Source organism: Diospyros lotus, chromosome 6, assembly GCF_014633365.1.
Source record: "Diospyros lotus cultivar Yz01 chromosome 6, ASM1463336v1, whole genome shotgun sequence".
Lineage (NCBI taxonomy): Eukaryota > Viridiplantae > Streptophyta > Magnoliopsida > Ericales > Ebenaceae > Diospyros > Diospyros lotus.
In genome coordinates, this window is record NC_068343.1 from 45,591,285 (window position 1) to 45,616,290 (window position 25,006).

At 35.8% G+C, this 25,006-nt stretch overlaps 1 protein-coding gene across 4 annotated transcripts in view; it reads left to right on the forward strand.

Moving 5' to 3' along the window:
- LOC127804022 (disease resistance protein RPV1-like) overlaps positions 1 to 25,006 on the forward strand; it is a 206,497-nt gene that overhangs the window by 65,995 nt on the left and 115,496 nt on the right. The window contains exons 2-5 of one of the 4 annotated variants that reach the window (XM_052340728.1): positions 2,671 to 3,778; positions 3,846 to 4,268; positions 11,780 to 13,381; positions 13,494 to 14,363. The exons of 1 other annotated variant lie outside the window; for it this stretch is intronic. In XM_052340728.1, coding sequence (XP_052196688.1) covers positions 2,671 to 3,778; positions 3,846 to 4,268; positions 11,780 to 13,381; positions 13,494 to 14,189 — 3,829 coding nt within the window. In that variant the 3' untranslated portion in view covers positions 14,190 to 14,363. Of the gene's footprint in view, positions 1 to 2,670; positions 3,779 to 3,845; positions 4,269 to 11,779; positions 13,382 to 13,493; positions 14,364 to 25,006 lie in introns of those variants that run through there. 2 more of the 4 variants (XM_052340727.1, XM_052340726.1) reach the window with 2 other exon arrangements.

The following is a 25,006-nucleotide window of genomic DNA, read 5'->3' on the forward strand; positions in this document are numbered from 1 at the left end:
TAGGTTCTATTGACACTCTTAAAATTTTGAACTCAGAATTAGAAATGATCTCACCATAGTTTTTGATAGTTTTTCAAGGTGACGAATGTAACCCATCAATGTACCTCATCAAATTATACCAACATAAGTGTATAGTGAACATATTCTACAAGAATTGCTGCATTTAAGAGTGGAAATTTGGAATTTGATTTGTGACTTGTTTCAACATTGCTTTCCATGCCCATCCTTTTATATGACCTTCAAGATTCAAGGTTAATAATAGGGTTATTTACTCCGGGTAGTGATATGTAACTATAGCTTGGGTGAACCATGCTTGGTCATTGGTTTTTAGTGTAATTAGGAACACCTTGTACGTAGATTCATGACATCATCTAGAAATCTGTAGAGTAGCATGATATATTCAAACCTCTCTAAATGGTCTTTCAAATTTGTAGTGCCATCATAATCGGGGACAATATATACGGAGCTTGAACCCCTGCGGTAAAGGGTCCCCCAAGATGTCTTCTGAAAAACGGATTTCCTCTTTTCCAAGCTCCAATGCTATTATGAGTAGTGTTAGTTGTCACCGTTACTTCTAGAGCCTGTCGATCTCGTCAGTGACCTTCCCTAACTCCATTCTCTCAATTCTCTGCCACTTCTTCTCTCGTTGGTGGTGGATTATGAACTAGTTCCTACCTTGTTCTTGTACAACAAGTGGCATGGTGCATGATGTTTTTCTTTCCCTCTAACTTCATTAATAGATCTGGCTACAATTGTCCCAACCATCATGCCACTTACTCCAAAATGATTCCTACATTATATTTCTAGCAGCGGGCTCACCAATGATGCTGTTCCCTTTTAGATCTACTGCTTTTAATTAGTCATAGCTCCACATCTTTCTCTACTTGCCATTACACAACGTTTTATTTAATGTTTTCTACATATGGTGCCACCAAATGTTAAGCGTAGAAATTTTAAATATGATTCGTGACTTGCTTCAACAATGCATGTCACACCCATCCTTTTATAGGAGCCTCAAGATTCGATTTAATATTGTTATTTATTTCCACTAACTAATGCTGTCCATTTATCCCAGATGTAAATACATCTGATCTTCAGGGAGTAGTAATTACATATATTAATTTGCTAGTATAGAGGTTACTAAATGTGGACCATTGCATAAACTAGACTCAATAAGACTTAAAAGAGAATCAGCAAAATTTAAATGTTTATAGTGTCTTAACTCTATTAATGTACAAGCATTTAATCCTTCATTAGTTAAGGGTTTTAAGACTATTTGTAGTAAGCTTATATGTAAAAATATATAATTTTCTTTGTACTTTACTATTCTTGGATCAAATAATCTTAAGGTTTCATATTCTTGTCTAATAGGAACGGTTTGTTCCACTGCTTTGACTATTTTTCTTGACTCTGAGTAAAACATTCCTATTTTATTAACATTATCAGGTCTAACATTAGGTAAATTCCAGTTTTTTAAATAATCTTTTAATTCATCTGGTAACAAACCAGAGATGAAGAATCAGTATGGAAACTAAATGTCTTTTTTTAACATAGAAAATTTTTATTATTTTTTTCTGGACTCTAAAAATATCTAACCCAAAAACAGCCTTTGCTTGGCTTAACAACGGGCTCCAATATACAACACTTAGACACACCAAGTGGAAGAAAAAATTTCTCTAATGTTAATTTAAAGATTTGGCTCTATACCAAATTAGGCCCAAGTTAAATGACGAGTAATAGTATAAATTAATAAAAGAAAGAATTAAATATAAGATAGAATTTATATACAAACTCATAAAATATTATTAAAAGTTTTAAGTTTTACTTACAAAAGTATGGATCCATTGTAAAGTGTTTCCTTTTCAAAGATGAAGACAGTAATTTATGGAGACGAAATATTTTACAAGATAGGAATTATAAAGTGCTACAACAAGAGGCATGTCTCAAATAGTTTGAGATTTTGCCTATAAATAGAGTACATTGATGGACTTCAAAAGTTATTGCAATGGTTTGAATTTGGGAAAAATATTTAAACTGCCTTCAAGTGTGAAGAGAGAGAATTTTATGGAGACGAAATATTTTACAAGATAGGAATTTTAAAATATTATAAGGAGAAGCGAGTCTCAAAATCTTTCCTATAAATAGAGTATATTGGCGAACTTCAAAAGTTTTTGTAATGGTTTAAGTTCGAAAAAAAATTCAACCTTTCTTTAAGTGTGAAGGATGATTTTGCACGATCATCTCCAATAATGGAAGGTGGGTTGCATTAAAAAGTGTGCTACTTCACCTTAAAATGCTTAGATAATAAGAAAAAAAAAAATGTCTAGCATACCATCTAGAGAGTGTGCTAGATAGCCTCCATATAATTTTTTCTTGATTCATCTCACTCCTTCACTACATCTTTTCACTTTTCTCTAGAAAAAAATAACTATGAGACAAATAACTTCGCCGAATATCTTAGCCTTAGTAAATTGGTCTTTTAAGGGGTTTTGTCAACAATGTGCAAAAAATGAAAACAAACGAAAAATGTAATGGCGTAATATATACTGAGAGCAAAACTGTGATTCTTTGTTGACAAAATGGATTTTCTTTTATCTGTCTATAAACTGGACAAATTTGTGATTGATATCCTTTTAGTTTAATGTGAACGAACTATCGTTTTATTGGCAGGGAAGCGGCACATGTGATTGAAACTTTAGTTAAAAGGATCCTGAATGCAATGAGCAACTCCCCAGTTGTTGTTGCTCCATATACGGTGGGGCTCGATTTTCCAATACAGGAATTGATGGAAATGTTGGATGTAACTCACAATGTCCCCCAAGTTCTGGGGTTCCTTGGTACTGGAGGAATTGGCAAGACAACTCTTGCCAAAGCTGTTTACAATAAACTTGCAAGGCATTTTGAATGCCGCAGTTTCATATCAGATGTTAGAGAAACTTTTGCTAAGCCCGATGGTGTATTGTTACTTCAGAACAAACTCATTAAAGATCTTTCTACGAGTTCAGTGCATCCCAATTACAACAATAATGATTTTTTGGCAGAAATCAGAAGAATATTTATGGAAAAACGAGTTATGATTGTTTTAGATGATGTTGATGATGCAAAGCAACTTAATGAACTAGCTATTCATAGGGAATGGTTTTTCGAAGGAAGTCGGATTATCATTAGTACCAAAAATAGAGATGCTTTGCCTACTGATGTTGTGAATAGGATTTATGAGGTCAGAACATTACGTCCTGATGACTCATTAAAACTTTTTAGTTACTACGCACTGAGACGGGAGAAGCCTAGTGGGACTTTTCTGAAGCTGTCTGAGCAAATAGTTTCCATTACTGGTGGATTACCTTTGGCTCTACAAGTATTTGGTTCACTCCTTTTTGACAAGAGGCGATTGGAAGAATGGAGCGATGCATTAGAGAAGCTGAAGAAGATTCGTCCTGACCATCTTCATGATATCTTGAGGATAAGCTTTGATGCACTTGATGAAGAAGAGAAGTGTATATTTCTTGACATTGCGTGCTTATTGATCAACTTGAAAATGAAAAGAGAGGATGTAATCGATGTTATGAAAGGCTGTGGTTTCAGAGCTGAGATTGCGCTCTCAACCCTTACAGCAAGATCTCTAATCAAAGTTAATGAGAATGATGAGTTGCGGATGCATGATCAGATTAGAGACATGGGACGACAAATCATTTTACAAGAAAGCTATTCAGATATTGGACAGCGCAGTAGAATCTGGGATCGTGGAGATGTTCTTGAGGTCTTGCAGGGCCAGAAGGTAAAATATTATCTTTCTCTCTTTCACTAATTCAGTTATGCTCTGAAATTTAAATATCAATCTACAGGGGACACGAAGCATCCAGGGGCTCCTCGTTGATTTGGATGCGATGATCCGCACAAGCGTTATGAGTTCCAAAACTATAGCTTTGGATAATCTTCAAAGAGTACCCAATTTCACTGCTGCATTAACATATATGAAGGAGACATACAAGGAATATTTTCAACATGTTCCAGAGGAAGGTGAAGTAATAGTTGATGCCAGATGGTTTAAATCAATGGTTAATCTAAGGATGCTTCAGTTCAGTAATGTGCGACTGGAAGGAGATTTTCACTATATACCTTCTGCGGTGAAATGGCTACAATGGAGGAAATGTTCACACAGACGTCTTCCTTCTGTATTGTTGTCCAGGGAACTGGCCGTCCTTGATCTAGCAGAAAGCAAGATAGAACGTGTATGGGGGTGGAAATGGTTCTGGGACAGACGAAAGGTATGTTTCACTTCAATGACATTTAGAACCAAGGATATTACAACGCAGATAGTTTGCAAAAGAAAAAGAAGGAAAAAAGAAACGCAACTGTCATATGATTTTGCATGAGAAATATAAACCAATTCGTAACAAGCTCCCGCTGTGCTTGTGCCCATTATGATATTCCTCCAAGCTTGCTAGTACCTTCTTTATTTGAATAACTCAGAAATATAAGATTCTTAAATGTGAGATTTTATGCAAAACTAAAATTGCAGTTTGATTGAACTTTGTGAGTGCGCTTGATCAAGAGCATTTATCTACAAAAAATTTAAAAGCAAATAGTTAGAATTGAATTTAGACATGAAAAGCCTTTGGTTATGGATATGCCATGATTTCATTGCTCTTTATTTGATTGCCTTGAGCTGTGAGATTATCAAAATTGAGTTGCTCTTTATTCTTTTTGTTGCAATGATTTGTATAGGTTTATTTTTTCTATTGCTCTGAACTGTGAGATTGGTATCTTTGTTCTTATTGCTGCTTATTCTTATGATAGCCATGAACTGTAGTATTTTCTTGATTTATGTTGATTTAATATTTGTTCTTTACTGTGATCTTCAACGATTATAGTACGATAATCAAAGAATTTACAAGGACCCCTCACACCAGTGTATAGAAATAATTAGCTCTCCCTTTGACGTGAAATTCTCCACAATGATGTTTGGGAAGTAGTTTGGTTAAGATTTAAGATACCATCAAGATTACCAAGGGCAACTTATCCGCGAACCAAAGTGACTGTTAAGCTCAATCACAATGAGATCATAAAAATTGAATTTATGGTCATGTGAAGTGCACTAAGATTGTCGCTGAAAAGATAAGCTGTTTGAGAGAGATGGACCCCAACCCCAAGATGTTGCATGAGATAATTAATGTGTTAATTCCACAACGGTGGTAACGAGGGCTCGATATTCTCCCTCAACACCAGATTGAGAAACAATAGTGTTGGGATGTGACGAAGCTCAACCCTAAATCAACCCTTTATAAAGTAAATAAACAGACCAATTTCATACACAAATGAATGGACAGAATCATACATAGAAACTTAAAACAAATCAAACAAAAACACAAGCAACTTTACTGTGGTTCACCTGTTAATGAGGGCTACGTCCACGTTGAGCTCCAGCAAAAGGAGCTCACTGCACTATTGGGAGAAAATCTGATTACAGCCTCAGATTACATACAAAATACTCTCTGATCTAACTGTACAAGATCGACTCACAAATTAAATTAGCCCCATAATCACAAGCTACGGATTAGAGGCTCACACCTTAGAGAGAAAATGAACGTATCATCTATACAAAAAGAATAAATCAGAGAATGATCTAACAAACCCTAAAGGAAGCAGATAATCGGAGGCTGTCTCGTTTACCATCTTGAGGCGACTGTAGCTGATATAAAGAAGACAAAAACGGTGCAGATTGTATCGTATAAAGGCATAGCAGAGCATCGACGATCGGGGAAGAGGCGGGCTAAAAGACAAAGAGAAGCATGCCAAATGAAATGGTGAAGGCGGTTGCCGTTTTGGGTAGCCATGAGGGTTGCCAAAAGACCCTCCTACCTCTCCACAAAACGCTGCCGTTTGAAGTTTCACTTAAATACAACAAATAGGTTTTCTCTTGGAAGACCACGATACACAATTTTAGCCAAGGATGTAACAATAGTAAGCGGTGCGTTGGTAGGCTGAGGACAAGCAACTCAATGTACATACATCACAAAAACAATTTATTGAAAGAAAGTTGAGATAAGATAAGGATGCCGTTGACTATTTGAGTTGAAATACTTAAAAAATCATGCATGTTTGTGGCAATTGGTTTTGGAAAGAAAGATGCTGCCTGTGAACACTTGACTGCAACCCCAAGAAATAGTGAGTGACACCAAATCTTTGGCAGCAAACTAACAGCTCAGTTCATGAAAATTTTGTTGAATAAGAGAATGTTACTCTTGTTATAATGACGTCATCTACTTAAACCAACAATAGAATTAAATTACTGTTATGTGTGTAAATATGTAGGAATTGTATTTGTTGCAATAAGAACCAAATGATGAGGTAGTATGATGGTTTGGCAATGAAGGATCAACAAATGTGGAAATTACTCTGTACATACAATTTCTTTGAAGAAACCAGGGGAAAATGCATTGTTGACATGAAGTTGATAGTCCTAGGAGTAACAATGTCTAACAAGAGAATGACAAGGGTTGTAGACTTGGTCAACACGTTGAAAGGTTCATTATAGCCTACACTAGGAACATGAGTAAAACCCTTTGTAAAGAGCTGTGCCGTCTAGGGATCTATTGAGATAACTCTCTTGTATTTTATGAAATAAATCTATTTGTAACTTACAAAGTTGGTTTTGGAAGGGAAAGGAACGAGACGTAGTTTTGTAGGAGTTTAAGTATTGTGTGCAAAGTAGTATAGTGCCTACTCAATCATGTACATCACTCCCAAAAAAAGTCGCTCGAAAAACGAACACTTGCCTTTGGAAGACCAATTTCAATGCTTTATGTAGTGGGGTATCATGATTGAACATCGCAATGTCCCAATATAAGAAAGGACTAGCCTACCCAATAGAGAGAACACAAAAGTGGCGTATGATCTTTTTCCAATGAATATGAAGATTTCAGTACCCCATGACCTTACTCATTAAGATCGTGGATCGGATTTGACTTCTTTAGGTAGCCACCTACCTACAGGTACCATAGGTTATCATGCTCATCCATTTGCATTGCATCTAATTGATCTCGGATGCTCTGTAGAATGCTACTGCTATTCCTTTAATTTCCTCAGCCAATGCTGTTTCGTAGTAGTCTCTTAATTGCGAGATAAAACCTTGCTCTTTCTCTCTATAAAGTACGTTGGGAATCAAAGACAACACTCTTGATGGGGAATTAATGATAGCTTGAAATTAGGAAAATAAGATTAAAATAGAGTTTGATGTAGACTATATTTAGTTGTTAAGACCTAAGATGCTTGAATCCTCCATTTCAGAGGAAGTACCCATGCCAAATGGATTGGATGTGGGTAAAGGTATGGGATCCTTGTCGAATCTGTTGACTCTGAATTTAATACATATTGTGACTAAAATTAAAGTTAGCTTCTCCTTTAAAATGATTTATAATTTGTATTTCACATTTATAAACTTGAAATGAAATCTAAATGAATTATTACTATTTACAATTTAATTTGTTTTAAATATACAACTGAATATTTAATATATCTCCTTAAAAAAATGCATCTAAATTTGTCATTATATAAATTTCTATAAATATTTTAAGTTTATAAGATATATCCACATACCCATGTGTATATTTTGGATCCTTTTTAGCGTATCCCGATCTCCTAGATTTTAGACAAGAAAAAAAGGATTTGACTACTAGATATGTACCCCTATCCGACATGGGTACCCGAGTCCAAGCTACATAGGTTTAGACTAGAGTTTTTGCTTTTGAGATAAATATGAAATTCTAATTAAACCAAGATGTGGCATGTTGACAAGGAAATTATCCTTCAATCTTGAGGATTAAAGGGTTTGTGTTTGGGAAGTTAGTTGAATTGTGGGATTTTGGATTGATTATTGTGCCTTCATCATGTTCGAGTTGAAGATATCGAAAATTTTTATTGGAAGATATAGGGGTTGGCATCCATGAATCACAATGTATTTAAGTACTATCTCCAAGAGAAATCTACACATTTCATTTCAATTGAGAAAGGAAGTTTGGAAGTTTGAACTCTTTTCTTGTTGACAATAGTACAAATAGATTATAAATTATAAGCAACTAATTTTTTTGTAAATTTTTTTCATATTCTTGAAACTTGTAAAGTTTTTTGAAAAGAGATGTACACATTTCAATCATAAATTAGAGGAGACTGAGTAAGATTTTCTAGTTGTTAGTACTTCTATCTGAACCTCAAGATATGCAGTTGTCCTCTTATATACCTCTGCTATTGCCCTTTAACTTTGATATTTATTGCAAAATCATTATCTGGAATTCAAAAGCACAAGAATCATCTTGTATGAGTTACTGATATCATTTGTCATATGTGTTGCTTCTCAATCCACATAGAAATTGGACATGGTTTCTTCTTGGAAAGTTAAGGCTACAAGTGGTTTAGGCATCTTACCAGTATCAGTTGTCATGTGTACTGTTGTTCCTGAATCTGTATAGAATTTTGCATGGTTTCTTCCTGGAAAGTTAAGGCTTCAAGTGGTTCTGGCATCTCTTTTCTTGATCAGCATAACCATACTTGTAATAACATTCTATGATAGTGTAGTCAGTCCTACTCTGGCAGTTCCGTTTCGTTAGTCCTTTTATGGATTGGGCATTAAACCTTTTGGAGATTCTCGTTTTGTTTCTGTTGAATAATGACTTATGATGCTGCTGAAATAGTCAAATAAGTTAGGATTTAATGCTGACATGGAATTGAAGTTGTTAAAGTTGTGTTAGGCTTGATCTAGTCTTCAGCTATTTTTTAGGTATTTTCTGTTATGTAACGTACAACAGATTTGGCTACCGTTTTTTATGTTTTTTCTGTTTAAATAAGCTGTATAAATAAGTGATTGAATACTCAATAAAAATTTGCTTCATCCCTTTTCTTCTTTCTCCATAAAGAATACCAATAGAGTGGTATCGGAGCTTTTTTTCTTGAGGGACCTGTGAGTTGAGGGGAAAAAAAAAAAAAAACCCATATTCACAAACACTCAAATTCAAGCCAACAATCTACAAAGATGGAAGCAGAATCAAGTCACGGAATGTCGGCAACACCGATATTTGGCGGCGACAACTATCAGGTATGGGTTATTAAAATGAAAGTCCATCTCAAGGCACATGATCTTTGGGAAGCAAGTGAGGAAGATTACGTAGTCATTGATTTGCCGGCCAATCCAACTGTGAACTAAATAAAGATTCACAAGGAGAGGAAGATAAGAAAGGCTAAAGCCATGGCCTACTTGTATGTTGCAGTTTCTCCTAATATTTTCACAAAAATCATGAACCTGCCTTCAACAAAATCCATTTGGGATCATCTCAAAGAAGAATACCAAGGCAATGAACGAGTGAAGAATATGCAAGTGTTAAACTTGATCAGAGAGTTTGAAATGCAAAGAATGAAGGAGTTAGAAACTGTGAAGGAGTACATTGACATGTTGCTTAGCCATGCTAACGAAGTGAGATTGTTAGGTAAGGATTTTTCTGATCAAAGAATCATTGAAAAAATACTTGTTACACTTCTAGAGAGATATGAAACCACATCTCTTCTCTAGAAAATGCAAAAGATTTGTCAAGCATTTTCTTGGCAGAGTTACTTAATGTTTTATAGGCTCAAGAACAAAGAAGGCTTGTGAGGATAGGAGGAGCCGTCGAAGGAGCTTTGCAGGCACAAGCAAGGCCTACCGATGAAAAAAAGGTTTGGAATGCAAATGCTGGAAACAACAATAGTGGAAATTATCCACCTTGCTCATATTGCAAAAAAATCAATCATCCACAACACAAGTGTTGGTGGAGGCCCGATCTAAAGTGCAACAAATGTGGTCAATTAGGTCACATCACAATTGTGTGCAGATCACAACAAGAAGAAAGAGAAGCTAGAGCTGCTGCTGACCAACATGAGGAGGATGAGTTATTTTAACTCTACTAAAAAAAAACCATATCCATGCCTATGCCCCAAAACTCTTAACCATACCTATGCCTCATAAGTATAAACCATAAAATGCCCATATGCTATATCCAAGACATGCCAAAATTAAAATGCTTTGCATTTGCAGCTCAAAGGCAATGAGGAGTATTGAATAATGACTTATGATGTTGCTGAAATAGTCAAATAAGTTAGGATTTAATGTTGACATGGAATTGAAGTTGTCAAAGTTGTGTTAGGCTTGATCTAGTCTTCAGCTATTTTTTAGGAATTTTCTGTTATGTAACGTGTAGCAGATTTGGCTGCCTTTTTTATGTTTTTTCTGTTTAAATAAGCTGTATGAATAAGTGATTGAATACTCAATAAAAATTTGCTTTATCCCTTTTCTTCTTTCTCCATAAAGAATACCAACAGTTTCCTTATTCACCACTATTTGTATTATTTTGGTATTTGCTGAAGTTGTTGTTCCTTTTGTTCCTAAAAGGTGGGTTGAATTGTTTGGTCAATCATTTGTTGCAAACCTCGTCCTCTTGAGTTGGAACCACCTTCTTCTCTATTTTCTTTCCTCGAGAGCTCTCTCTAAAAAAAGATTGAGCATGGTTGACGAATCTTTTCCTCTTTGTATTGCGAAGCTAACATTTTCGCTCATGATTCTATAGAGAATGAAGAAATTAGTTAAGAGAAGGAAACTGTTTATTTGTAGGCATTGCCTCACGAAAGTTTTTGGTCCAAAGCTAACGCTTTCTTAGTTTTCTGAAATATACATGTTAATAGTGTATAGGTTTTTGCATTTATAGATTTTTATTATCAGATGTATTCCCCAATGGAGAGAGAACCCTTCTTTAAGCTGTGAAAGGATTCTTCAAGAGTGCTTTGTTCTTAGTAAACGTTGGGAAGAAATTGCTTTTTCATACAATTTCATTATTTTTTGTTGTTTCACATCCTATTAGCATGTTGGGTGTAGGATCTATGAAACTTGCTAGCCATTGTTATTGTATTATGTAAATTTAGAATTAGTTTTCTTGACTTTTTGATTTTCAAAGAAGAATGTTAAATTGTATGGATACAGGGCTAGAGTATTGGTTAAAGGCTTGTAACTTTGTATTGTGAGCTTGAACTAGTCACAACAATATAGCCCAAGGAAGAATGCTATGATTCACAATGAATTAAAAAAATGAGAAATAAAAAATTGAAGTGAGGAAGTGATTGATTAAAACAAATAGTTTCAAACCGAGAAAATGAATTGAGAGAGTGATTAACTAAAAAAAAAAAAATCTATTCACTTTTCCACGATCAATTAAGGTGTTAAATCCTGAGTATTTGTTTATAAAAATTAAAAAGAAAAATGATTTGAATTTATTCTAGTAGATGAAAAGGCCTTTTGGTATGGTAGATGATATCGCCTTGGACTATGGTGATATGCCAAAGATTGTATGTTCTTGGTGCTTATGATGCCATCAATTATGGCTCTCTACTCTTTTGATATCCACACGAGTTATATGGTCGCATTCTGTTGGTTTTCTCGTTTCACTCTTTGTTATGTTCTTCATTTATTGTAAGATAATTAAAGTATATGATCGTTCCTGTGTAATTCATTCTTAAATTATACGTGAGCTAGGTAGTCCATCTCTCTTATTTACCTGGTTAGATAATACGTTCAGTCATTGTCAACTTTATTTTTGAGGCTTCAGTTCAAATGCAAAGCTATCTTAAGTTATGTGTTTAGACACATTAATACGTGACATATCTGTATGTATGTTGCATCTGCTCATATTCTTTAATTTCTATTCTTTATAGCTAGTTCTGTTTGACTGAATAACAATGGAAAAAGTAATCAATCTTGCAGGTGAATAATAAATTGAAGGTGCTGAATCTCTATAACTGTTGTAAAATAACTTCAATTCCTGATTTATCTGGTCACAAGTCCCTAGAAAAGCTGACACTCGAGCTTTGCGTAAGTCTGAAAAGTATTCACAAGTCAATAGGGGATTTGGAGAATTTATGCCATCTGAACTTGAAGGATTGTTCGAGCCTTGTTCAGTTTCCCAATGATGTCTCTGGGCTAAAGCGTCTTAAGGTACTCATTCTCTCTGGTTGTTCACAGATTAAAAATTTGCCTCAGAATATTGGCAGCATGAATTCTTTACAAGAACTTCTCGTTGATAACACTGCCATAGAAGAATTACCTGAAACTATATTCCGGCTAGCTAGCCTTGAAAGGCTTTCCCTGAACTCTTGCAAATTCTTAAGACGACTACCTATGTACATGAGACAGCTTAGATCCTTGAGGGAACTTTCTCTTCATAGTTCCGCATTGGAGGAATTACCTGATTCTATAGGTGAGTTGGGAAATCTTGAGATTCTAAATTTGATGCGGTGTAAATCGCTGACTGTGATTCCAGATTCAATTGGCAATCTTAAATCATTGGCCAGTCTCTGGCTTAATGGTAGTTCTGTGGAAGTTATACCAGCATCAGTTGGTTCACTATACTATCTAAAAGACTTATCAGTTGGAGATTGTCAGAGTTTACACACATTGCCTGTCTCTATTGAAGGGTTATCTTCATTGATTAGGATTCAGTTAGACAGGACTGCAATCACTGGTTTACCTGATCAATTTGGTTCCTTGAAATCCCTTAGGAAACTTGAAATTAGAGATTGCAAGAATCTTGATTCACTACCAGATTCAATTGGAAACATGTCGGCCCTTCATACATTAATCTTGAACAAAGCTGTCATAATAGAGTTACCAGAATCTATAGGGAAGTTGGAAAATCTCACCCTGCTGAGACTGAACCAGTGCACAAAACTAAGCAAATTACCGGCCTCATTTGGAAACTTGAAGAACCTGCACCATCTGTTTATGGAGGAGACTTCCGTTACCGAATTACCTGAAACATTTGGGATGCTTTGTTACTTAAGGACATTGAAAATGGCAAAGAAGCCCTGCCCCCCGGTGCCTCAGATTTCTGAAACATTGGAGCTAGCTACTAGTGCAGAGAGGAAGGTGCTTCCGTCTTCTTTCTCAAATCTTTCCTTGCTAGTAGAATTCAATGCTCGTGCTTGGAAGATATCCGGGAAGATACCTGATGATTTTGAGAAGTTATCATCTTTAGAGGATTTGAATTTGAGTCACAATGATTTTTACAGTCTCCCATCTAGTATGAAAGGACTCCAGCTTCTCAAAAAGCTTGTATTGTCGGACTGCAAATTGCTTAAAGTTCTTCCTCCACTTCCCTCGAGTTTACACGAATTGAATGCTGCGAACTGCACGTCACTAGAAAGCTTGTCTGATCTCTCAAATTTGCAGAATTTGATAGAGCTAGAATTCACAAATTGTGAGAAACTAGTGGATGTCCCAGGCATCGAACAATTGAAATCCTTGAGAAGGTTGTACATGGCAGGTTGCAGTTCTCATGCCTCTACGGTGATACAGAAACTTGACAAGGTAACACCCCCCCCTCTCTATCACGTATGCATATGCATCTACACTGACATTTCATCAAATATTATGACATGAAGCAGCATGGAATTTTACTAGTTACTTTTTCTGGATGCAGATTGCTTTGAGAAATTTATATAACTTAGGTATACCTGGAAGTGATATCCCAGATTGGTTTACTCGAGATGAAGTTTGCTTTTCCAAAAAGAAAGATAATGCAATTAAGAGTGTGATTATAGCTGCTGTTGTCTCCATTAACTCTCAAATCCAATATGATTCAAGATACGAGTTGCCTGTTATTGTCGAGGTTGAAGCAAAGATTCTGAGGGTGACTAGAGCAGTTTTTAATCATGCATTGTACTTAAGAGGAGTCCCATCTTCGCAGGAGGATCAACTTTATTTGTGCCGATATCCGGATTGTCATCCATTAGTTACAATATTAGAAGACGGTGACAAAATACAGGTGACAAGGCGCAACCCTCCATTTGATCCTGGAGTTACCCTTGAGAATTGCGGGATACATTTAATTTACGAGAATGATGATGATTATGATGGGAACGAAGAATCTTTAAACAAAAAGTTACATCCTGTAACACAGAAATTGAGTAAGTTTATTGGCTCTCCTGAGGAACATAATATTATTTCAAACTTTAATCAGGAAGGCATGTTGAAGAAATTAAACAAGACGGAGCTGGGCTTTGAAGATTTCAAGAGATTCATCCATTATCATCTTTTTATTTTGTTGTTTTGTTTATTTATTTTGTTTTGTATTATTTTATATTATTTCTTAAATTATCTTTGTATTATTTTTTAGTGTTGTAATCTAATAGAATAATATTTAATCCTAGATAATAGGGTTGTAAATTAAATTTGTGTCACTTTTTTAATTATTCTTGAACTTGTCCCTCTCCAGATTTTAGATACCAAACACGTGAAATTAATGTATGTAACTTAATTTCTATCAACTTCTTATTTGAATTTTGAAATTAATTTGACCTCGATTTCATATATATTATTTAATTATTCTCAAAAACTCATCAGTCTATTCTATATAAAAAAAAAACATAATTAATTAATGCATGTAAAATCACATCACGTATGAATTATATATGGTATTATCAATTTGAAACCCAGCCCAAGACACATGTTATTATGGCCATTTATATGCATATATATGTATTGTTAACTGAAAGTGCATGATTTATCAGCTTAAGCCTTTAAATTTTAGAGTTGCTACAATTTGGAATTCGTTTTTACATTTCGCTTCAGAGTCTTAAAATCTCATATACGACACTGTATATATGGTATTATAGTTTGAAGCCTTGCCCAAGGCACATGTTATTATGATCGTACATATGCATATCATATATATGTATTGCTTAACTGAAACTGCATGATTTATGTATGTATGATACATTCGCATATTTAGAACAAGTCAAATCATTAATTAATTATTTATATATGAGCAATTAATTTGAGGAGGAGAAGGAATGCAAGTCATCTCGTTTTTTATGATCGATGTGTCATAATTAATAGTTCATAAAAATTAAGGTCACATGCACGCATGTGTGCATATATATACAAATCCTTCGTGCAGAGGTAAAATCTGGTGCATATATATATATATGTTGCTTAATTTGCTAACATATTTATAAAAAATAAAAAGGAATTAAAGATTCGAAGTTGCATCTACTTTGTGCTGTGCTGTGATTTACGAAAAATACGTCACAACCTTATTAATTATATAAATATGTAAATCACAATATCGATTTCTTTTTTGTTAAACATAAACATTGGAGTGAAATTCAAGAAATTGACTCGTCAAAAAAAAATCTCCACTTTCAATTGGGCTTAAAAGGGGAATTATATTAATATATGGCCAAGAAAAGTTTACAAATTGGCTAAGAGGCCTGTTCCTGCGATTATTTAATAAAATAAAGTAAATATATATATATATATTTTAACTTAAATTTTAATTTTACCTCCAAATACATTAATGCCCTAATTCTTCCCTTACAATTCCTTCCACGTAAAAACAACTCTTCACACATACGACTCCTCGTTGAGGAGGCAGCGTATCATCTTATAGCTTGAAGCATTGACTTTCTCCAATTTTACACTTAAATGACATGTCTAGCTTCTTTCTTGATGCAATCATCAATGAAGACCCGGTCCAAAATTAACTTAATCATATTAGAATAATATTTTAATACTTCATATATTTAAAATTCTACTTGATTTAGGATTTTACTTCATGTTTTTACTTTATTTAGGATTTTATTTCATGTTTAATTAGGGTTTTATTTTTATTAGTATTCTAGTTGAATTTTGTTTACAAATATTAGATGGATTTAAATTCACCAAACACTATAAATATGCCTAAGATCTAGAATTTGTAATTAAGTTTTCTCAATACAAATTTTTGCAACATATTTGAGTTTTCTTAACAAAACAATTTTGTTTTTGTGTCTTTTTGATAGTCAAGATTCGGCCATTAAAGTTTATTTTTTCAAGGATTTATTTTGATATATTTCCTTCATACATGCACTACATGCTGCATCACTTCTCATCATAAGAATTCAACGGTAACTTTTCTTTCTTCACACGACAATTGCTTCATTGTTTTTTTTTTTTCCCGTCATTGTGAAGTTATTTTTTGCCTTCTTCCAGTGCACAAAGGCAGTGCATTTTAATTTCTCCATCTCCAGGGAATGGTATTTTTCACCATGTTAAAGATTAAGAGCTCTTTGAAACTCAATTCAATACTCTAGTTTACCAGTCTCTCTCTACTCCTTACTCAAAAATCAACCCACAACAGATTATATAAAATTGGAAACGAAAAATGAAAAATAAATTAAAGTAAAAGAGCAATCAAACCAAACAGTAGACGTTGATTTATCTTGGTTCAGATTGCAATATGCAATCCTACATCCAGCCTTGATCTCGAGAGCCAATTCCATTAGAAACTGCTTGAACAAGATTACAAGAACTCTCTTTTCTCTCTCACACAAGTTCACTACCCCCATACAAGAGAATACAAAGACAAACTTTTCTTCTAACCCGTTCTCTCTCTCGACAACCTCACTTGCATTTAGAGAAAACAGTTTGAATGAGTAAATGATGTTCTATGCGACTGCTTATACTCAATGTCTAAAATAACTCTCATAATATAACCACTAAGTTAACTAATCTAACTTAGAAAAAAATCCAGTCGCACTTTATCTTCATTGTAACAGGTTTTATTCTTCATCTTCTAGAAATAATTCTTCATGCAAAAACCTAACAAATCTCCACTATTTTTGCATGCATATCTTCTAGAATTTGGCTCCATCAATTTGCTCTCTTCTTGGACCTACAAAACAACTAATCATTCACAAATATAAATGTGTAAGAGCCTCAAACAATGATGTAATTTTAACATTGGTACTGCTTTTGAAAACATATCAACAAAATTATCTTCTCCTGCTATCTTTATCAAATCTATTTTCTTCATATCAAGGACTTCTCTGATAAAGTGATAGCTAATATCAATGTGCTTAGTTCTTTCATGGTGTGCTTGATTTTTAGCTAAGTGAATAGCACTTTGGCTATCACAATTTAATATTGCCTTAACCTTTCTACCTAGGAATTCACTTACTAAACCTCTCAACCATAGGCTCTCCTTCATAACTTCTGTAACCGCTATATACTCAGCCTTAGTGGTTGAGAGTGCCACTACCAATTGCAAATTTGTTTTCCAGCTTATGGTAGCATTCCATAGCTTAAATACAAAACCGGTAGATGACCTCCTTCTATCTAAGTCTGTTACATAGTCAACATCAGTGAATCCTAGTATATTAGGCTCATCTTCTTCACAAACTCTACCATAAACTAAAGTCATGTTTATTAATCTTTTAAGGTACCTAAATATCCATTTTACTGTAGCCCAATGTTCCTTATCCGGATTAGCCATAAACCTGCTAGCAACACTCATAGCATGAGCTAAGTCCGACCTAATATGCACCATACAATACATGAGGCTACCTACTGCACTAAAGTAGGGTATCTTGCTCATTTCTTTTATGCTCTCTTTATCATTAGGTGATTTGTTGTGGGATAGCTTAAAGTGTTGTGCAAAAGGAACATTTACCTCATTTGCATCATGCATTTGAAATCTCTTAATCGATTTCTCTAGGTATGCTTTTTGAGATAACTTGATTAACCTCTTTTATCTATTTCTTTCTATTTCAATCCCTAAAATCTTACTTCCCTTAGCTCCTTCATCTCAAAAGTTGAATTTAATTGCAGCTTTAACCTATGAATTTTCATATCTGATTGGCTAGCAATCAGCATGTCATCCACATAAAGAAGGAGATAGATAACGATTTTAAATGAAATATACTTAAAATAGACACAACAATCAAAGGCACTTTTTTTGAAGCCTTGGTTGATCATGAATGTATCCAATTTCTGATACTATTGTCTAGGAGATTGCTTAAGTCCATATAAGAACTTCTTTAGCAAGCATACTTGCTCCTTCTTACCCCTAACCTCAAATCCCTTAGGTTGATCCATTAGAATGTCCTCTTCTAATTCACCATGAAGGAATGCGGTGGTCACATCCATTTGCTCTAGATTTAAGTCCAAATGGGCTTTCATTGCAAGTAAGATTGTAATAGAGGTATGCCTCACTACCAGTGAGAAAATCTCACTAAAATCTACCCCAAGCCACTTGGGTGAATCCTCTTGCTACTAACCTAACTTTATACCTAGGTTTTTTGCTCATTATCTGCCTCTTCTTTAATCTTAAAGAGCCACTTACAGCCTACCACCCTTTTACCTAAGGGTTTATCAACCAAAACCCAAGTTTTATTCTTATTAAGGGAATCCATTTCCGATCTCATTGCATCCAACCATAACTCAAAATTCTTTGATCTCATAGCCTCTTCATATGTACGAGGTTCATCACTAGCTATCTCTTATACACATAATAGTGCATATGAGACTAAATCAGAGTATCCATACCTAATAGGAGGTCTAACCTCCCTCATTTGCCTATCTCTTGCCACATTGTACCTACCTATACTAGGGGAACTATCTAAACCTGAAGATCCAACACTTCCAAAAAGCTAGAATCTCTCAGAACATGAGGGATTATCACTGCCACTTTGCTAGAAACTCTCTAAGGTAGGGGAATTAGGATCAACATTATGTTGGTCCATTTGCAAAGGATAATCAGCATTGTCAGTGTGTTGATCTACTGCCAATTCCATGGGATTATTCATGGCAGCATCTTGAACTTGTTGTTCCAACTCAACAGCCTTCCATTTCACTATCACATCCTTTTGATTACCTACCTTATCATCATTTAAGAAAGTATCTTCACCGAAAGTCACATCCCTACTAACCAAAGTCCTTGGCAATCCTTCTTCTAGGGCCCATAACTTATTTCTCTTTACCTCATTAGGATAACCTATGAAAAGATACCTCTTGGCTCTAGGCTCCAATTTCCCTTGCTTAACATGTGTATAAGCAATGCAGCCAAATACCTTTAGATGCTCTAAGCTTGGCTTATGGCCATGCCACATTTCATAGGGTGTTTTAAACTCTATTGCAGCTGAAGGAGACCTATTAATTACATAGGCAGCTATTGTAACAGCTTCTCCCCATAATGATTTGGACAACATAACATGGATTAACATGCATCTCACCCTTTCTAAAAGGGTCATATTCATTTTCTTAGCTAGGCCATTTTGCTTGTGGTTTCCGGGAACTGTTAGATGCCTAAGGATGCCACTTTCTTTACACATTTGAGCAAGTTCTTTGTTACAAAATTCAAGACCATTATCTATTCTAATAATCTTGATTCTCATACCTTTCTAATTCTCTATTAAGGTTTTTCAAGTTTTGAAAGCTTAAAAAGTTTCACCTTTTGATTTAATTACATATACCCAAACCATCCTAGAGAAATCATCTATGATAGATAAAAAAGACCTTACCCCACCATGTGTTAAAGATTGACTAGGGCCCCATAAATTAGAATGAATGTATTCTAAAGAGGCTTTAGATATGTGGTTTGCTTTCTTAGGGATTTTTACCTTGGAAGACTTGCCAAAAATACATGTTTCACATTGGTCCAAATCTATTAAATTTTCATCCCCAAGGATACCCTGTTTGGACAGTTCTCTAAGTCCCTGCTCACTAATGTGAGCCATTCCTTTGATACTCTTAAAACTCCACCATGCCCTTTATAGGAATGACCACTTTTATCCAATTCTCCTAGGGATATTTGTAATACCTAGGAATCTTTTAAGGGTATAAATGGTATTTGATGAATGGTATAACTGGAATTATTGAAAGAAAGAGGCTGTAGGGTACACTATCGCAGTCTTAAGTGACCGAAATGACTGGAGGGAGTACCCCAGACCCTAGATAGATAAAGAAAATATAATGGTATTGACGAGTAATTTTAGTTATGATTTTAGGTATCAAAAGAAATGGGATTGGGAATAGTTTTTGGTACAGCTGTCAATCGGACTGAGAAAATCAAATCGACGTAGGGAACATCCGAAAAATCAACGGAGTGTCTTGAGGACTTAGATTTTGTATATGAAACAACCCTTGAGCGATTTTGGGTTGAAACTAATGGATTTAAGGTCAAATTGACCAGCCGGGCCTAAGTTTAATTTTCAAAATTTACTCGAAAGAGGTTAAAAAGATAGTTTTTCAGAAATTTCGAGGGTTAAACGAAGAGTACAAAGCTTGTGGGCCTTAGTGATATTGTTGGATAGTTCAGGGGTGCTTTGGAAAGGGCTAAAATGGCACTTGAAGAAATAGGGGGGTTGAAGTGCAATTATGGAAAGTTGGTGGTGTGAACGCAAGGAAGAAATACAATCGCCGCCTTCCACCCCACGTAGCTGCCGATTCCGGCAATGGAACGGGTAAGGGTGACCTGGGGGAGGTAGTATACGGCCGTGGGAAGCTTGGAGGCCAAGCCTCGGCCAGTGATTAGCTGAGATGTGGTCGGTTTTTAGCTATAAAAGGAGGCCAAAAACTTTAAGATTTTGGCATCAAATTCGTTGAGTTTGAGGATGAATCGAAGCCAAGGGATAGAGGGTTTTTGCTCATTGGTGTGTGGGCATCATTTCTGAAGCATTTGGGAAGCAAATGAGTGTGTTTGATGGCCGTTTGAAGCTTGATCGGAAAACCCTAGGCGGACCACCTACCGCCGCCTGCAACTGCCCATTTGGGGCACATTTCGATGTCCTTTCGACCGAAAAAACATGCCATCGTGATCGAATCTTTGAGGGCTTCAAGGGGGTACCATTTGTTTGGCCATTGGAGTCATCGTCGTCGGTGGCTGGAGAATTAGGGAAGAAGGTGACGCATGAGCTGCATGCGCCACACTCCACACGTAGCCACACGCCAGGCACGTGAGGGCGCATGAGAAGGGCAGTTTTGGTATTTCTTCTTCTAGTATTTTTCTTAAATTAATTTAGGAATTATTGTGTTGAAATATTTGGGAAAAGGGTTAAGGAAATAATTATTTTGGAATTATCGAGGTGAAAATTGGGAGAAAAATAGAAGAAATTATGAAAAAAATTGAGGAAAATGGACTTTGATGCTTCTTTAATTAAATATGGTGTTTAGAAAGTGTCATGGCTCAAGGTTGAGAATAAATTCAAGTGTTTGTGATTTGACACGCAAATCAAGGTAGTGCAAGAGGATCGAGGTGATTCGAATACATTCGAAGTGAGTGTTCACCCCTAAAACTTGATTTACTATAGGTGCTTCTACCCTAAAAACTTAGTGTTTGTTCTATCTAAATGTATTGAGATTTCATGCAAAATGGTTTTGTTGCATGCAAACGATAACCGGTGATAGTTGATTTTATGAGGGAGGTTCGTCCCTAAACGTTTTGTACTTGTGCATTGCATTTTATAAAATGTTATTTATATGATGCATTGAATTGTGAAATGTAGCATTGTCTTGCGTTTTGTGTGTTCATATGGAATGTCAGCCTAAGATGTTGTCTGGATAATGTAGCCATAATTCTCCTAGGGCGTGACGGAATAATAAGGGTATCTTGTACTGATGTGCATGCCGAGATAACTGACTTGGTTTCTGTGCCAGGCCATTTGGTCAGGGAAGTTGCACTAAGATGACTAGGTGGTCCATATTGTGTTGTTCATGTGGGATGTCAGCCTAGGATGTTGTCTGGATAGTGTAGCCATAATTCTCCAAGGGCATGACAGAATAATAAGGGTATCTTGTGCTGGTGAGTATGTCGGGATAGCCACCTTGGTTTCTGTGCCAGGCCATTTGGTCAGGGAAGTTATATTAGGATGACTAGGTGGTCCATGTGAAATTTTGGAGTTGGGATTGTGTGGTGATTCCTGGATGCTTAGAATGGGAACGTGATCTCCGATGTAAATGTAGTGAGCCGGGCTCCTGCGTTAATGTGACCCTCTTGAGCCAGGAGTTGACCAAATGGAAAGAATTTTAAAGGGCATGCTAACACATGTAATGAGGAACGAGCCGCCGAGGCATACCACTCACGTGTTAGATCAGTATTGCCGACAAAGACCCCCGGTGTTCAGGGGAAAAACAGAAGACGACCCCTGCATGACAAAGTTTTGGATGGAGCAAACTGAGAAGCTGCTGCAACATTTGTAGTGTAGTGACGAAGAGAAGGTTAACTATGCTACATTCATGTTAGAGGAAAAAGTTGCACGATGGTGGCAATCAGCCCAGCGAGCTTTACAGAGGACACCCAAGCAAGTGGAGCAAGATCTAAGGCTGAGGCAAGCTCAACCTGTGACTTGGGCAAGATTCAAGGAAGCGTTTGACGCAAAAAATTTTCCTCGGAGCTAGAGAGAAGAAAAGACTTAGGAGTTCATGAAGTTGAAGCAGACTGACGAGATGTCAGTGACTTAATATGACATCAAGTTTACTCAACTGATTAGGTACGTGCCTATGTACGAAGCCGATGAGTGGCAGAAGGCACATAAGTTTGTGAGTGGACTAAAAGTGGGACTGCAGCAAGCTCTTAGCTCGTGGACGATGGACACTTATAACGAGGCATTGGATAGAGCCTTAGCCACGAAGACTAATCTACTACGTGTCGGATTGATTAGATAGGAAGAAAAGAAGAAAGATCCGAAAGGTAGGGAACATAAGTCAGATGGAAGGAACTCCAAAGATAGTGGGCTGTGTCCCCAATGTAACAAGATACACTTAGGGAGACAATGTTTCCAAAGACGTGTCCGCTGTTTTACATGCGGTGAAGAAGGACACAAGGAAAAGGAGTGCCCTAAGAATAAAGAGGCACCTCCAACTGGGAATCGAATGAGGATCACATGAATTACGTGTCAACAACCTGGTCATTACTTGAGCGAATGTCCAAAGAGGTAGAAAGTGGAGCAATTGGGAAAAGCGAATGAGGCACAAAAACCTCGTCCTGGACGAGTTTTCTACTTGTCAAAAGATGACGAAGAGATCTACCTGACAATGGAGAAAGGTACATCGAGTTAGCTCAATTAAATTTTGATAATTTTTTATGATCATGGCATATGCATTAGCATCAGAGTGGGCTGGGAGAGTTAGGAGTCAAATCAAATGGGTTCTAAGGACACGATTGGAAATGATATTAAGTATTATGAATTATCTTGGGATGTGTGTAAACCGCCTGTTTAGAGCTACAATGGGATATTCTGGAAAATAAGAAACATGTTTGGTAAGCATGGATCGTGTTAAGATGTGAGCAAGGAATGATTGCCAAGGAATAGGAATGATATATTTAGGATATTACAATTGGGAGTCATTAGCAATAGCAGTGATTCAATTATCATGAGTCAAATTTTGAGGACGAAATTTATTAAGAGGGGGAGAATGTAATACCTGGGCAAGATGTAACCAATGCATCCGCACTATCATAATCATACTCACATAGGGAGGATGAAATTTTAGAATTTGATTTTTCAATAAATTCTTTCTTTCTTTTAGGGCAGAATTTCTTAATATGACCCTCTTCATGGCAATGATAACATTTAAACTGTTTCTTGCCATTCTTAGACTTGGATCTAGAATTCCCCCTTGGTTTAAACTCTCTCTTTTCAGTCCCACTTCTTGTAGTAAGGACATCTCTAACAATTTTTCCTTCTATTTTTTTGTTGTAACTCCTTAGAATTCAATGCTCCTATAACATCTTCTAAGGTTAGTGTATTCCTACCATGTTTAAGGATATCCACAAAAGTTTCATATGACTTAGGTAAAGAATGTAATAACACAAGGGCTTTATCTTCATCATCAAAGTTCACATATATATTTTCTAAGTCAAAACACAACTTATTAAACTCATCTATGCGTCTATACAATTCCTACCCTTCTTGCATCTTAAAGGTAAAGAATTTTGCCTTCAAGAATAGTCTACTAGATAGGGATTTTGTCATATACAAACTCTCTAACCTAAGCCATAACTCTGCTGTAGTTTCCATTTTTGAAACTTCTTTAAGAACTTTGTACCCTAAACTTAGAATTAGGGTGTTGTATGCCGTCTTGATGATTTCCTTCTTCTTTTCTTTAGGATGATCATTCGACATTTTTGACTCTCCATCGAGAGCCTCTTCTAATCCTAAATTACCCGATAAAGCTCTCATTTTCATTCTCCAAAGTCCGAAATCATTAGACCCATTGAACTTTCCAATGTCATAACGGGCAGTAGAGGCCGCAGAAGCCATTTCAGGGAAGAATCCTATTGATTTCTAGGGTTCTTGGCAATTCTTGAAAGAGGTCTTGGCTCTGATACCAATCTGTTAGGATTAGGAGCTCTTAGAAACTCAATTCAATACTCTAGTTTGCCAACCTTTCTCCACTCCTCACCTAAAAATCAACCCACAATAAATTATATAAAACTTGAAATGAAAAATAGAAAAGAAATTAAAGTAAAAGAGCAATCAAACCAAACAATAGGCGTTGATTTATCCTGGTTCATATTGCAATATGCAATCCTACATCCAGCCTTAATCCCGAGAGCCAATTCCACTAGAAACTGCTCGAACAAGATTACAAGAGCTCTCTTTTCTCTCTCACACAAGAGAATACAAAGACAAAATTTCACTCTAAGTCTTTCTCTCTCTTGGCAATCTCACTTGCATTCAGAGAAAATAGTTTGAATGAGTGAATGATGTTCTATGCGACTGCCTAGCCCGTGACTCCTATTTATAGAACATAGGGGGCGTCAATTACAACAGGTTATTTTATATACTCAATGTCTAAAATAACCCTCATAATATAACCACTAAGTTAATTAATCTAACTTGGAAAAAAATACAGTCGCACTTCATCTTCATTCTAACAGGTTCTATTCTTAATCTTCTAGAAATAATTCTCCATGCAAAAACCCAACACACCATTTTTACACCATTGAAGTGTTTAATTAATTTCCAGGTATTTTTCTCCTATTTCAGCTCCTAGCTACCATTTTTCTGTCTGTTTATTTTCTTGAAGAAATTTTCTGGAAATGACAACTGCAAGACTTGCTTTGAAACTGGTATCTTAATTTTGTTAGTGTAGAAGCCATTTGTTCCATTAAATACTTCTGAAATTCTATTTAACTTCTAAATATTTAACTTCTATGTCTTAACTTAGTCA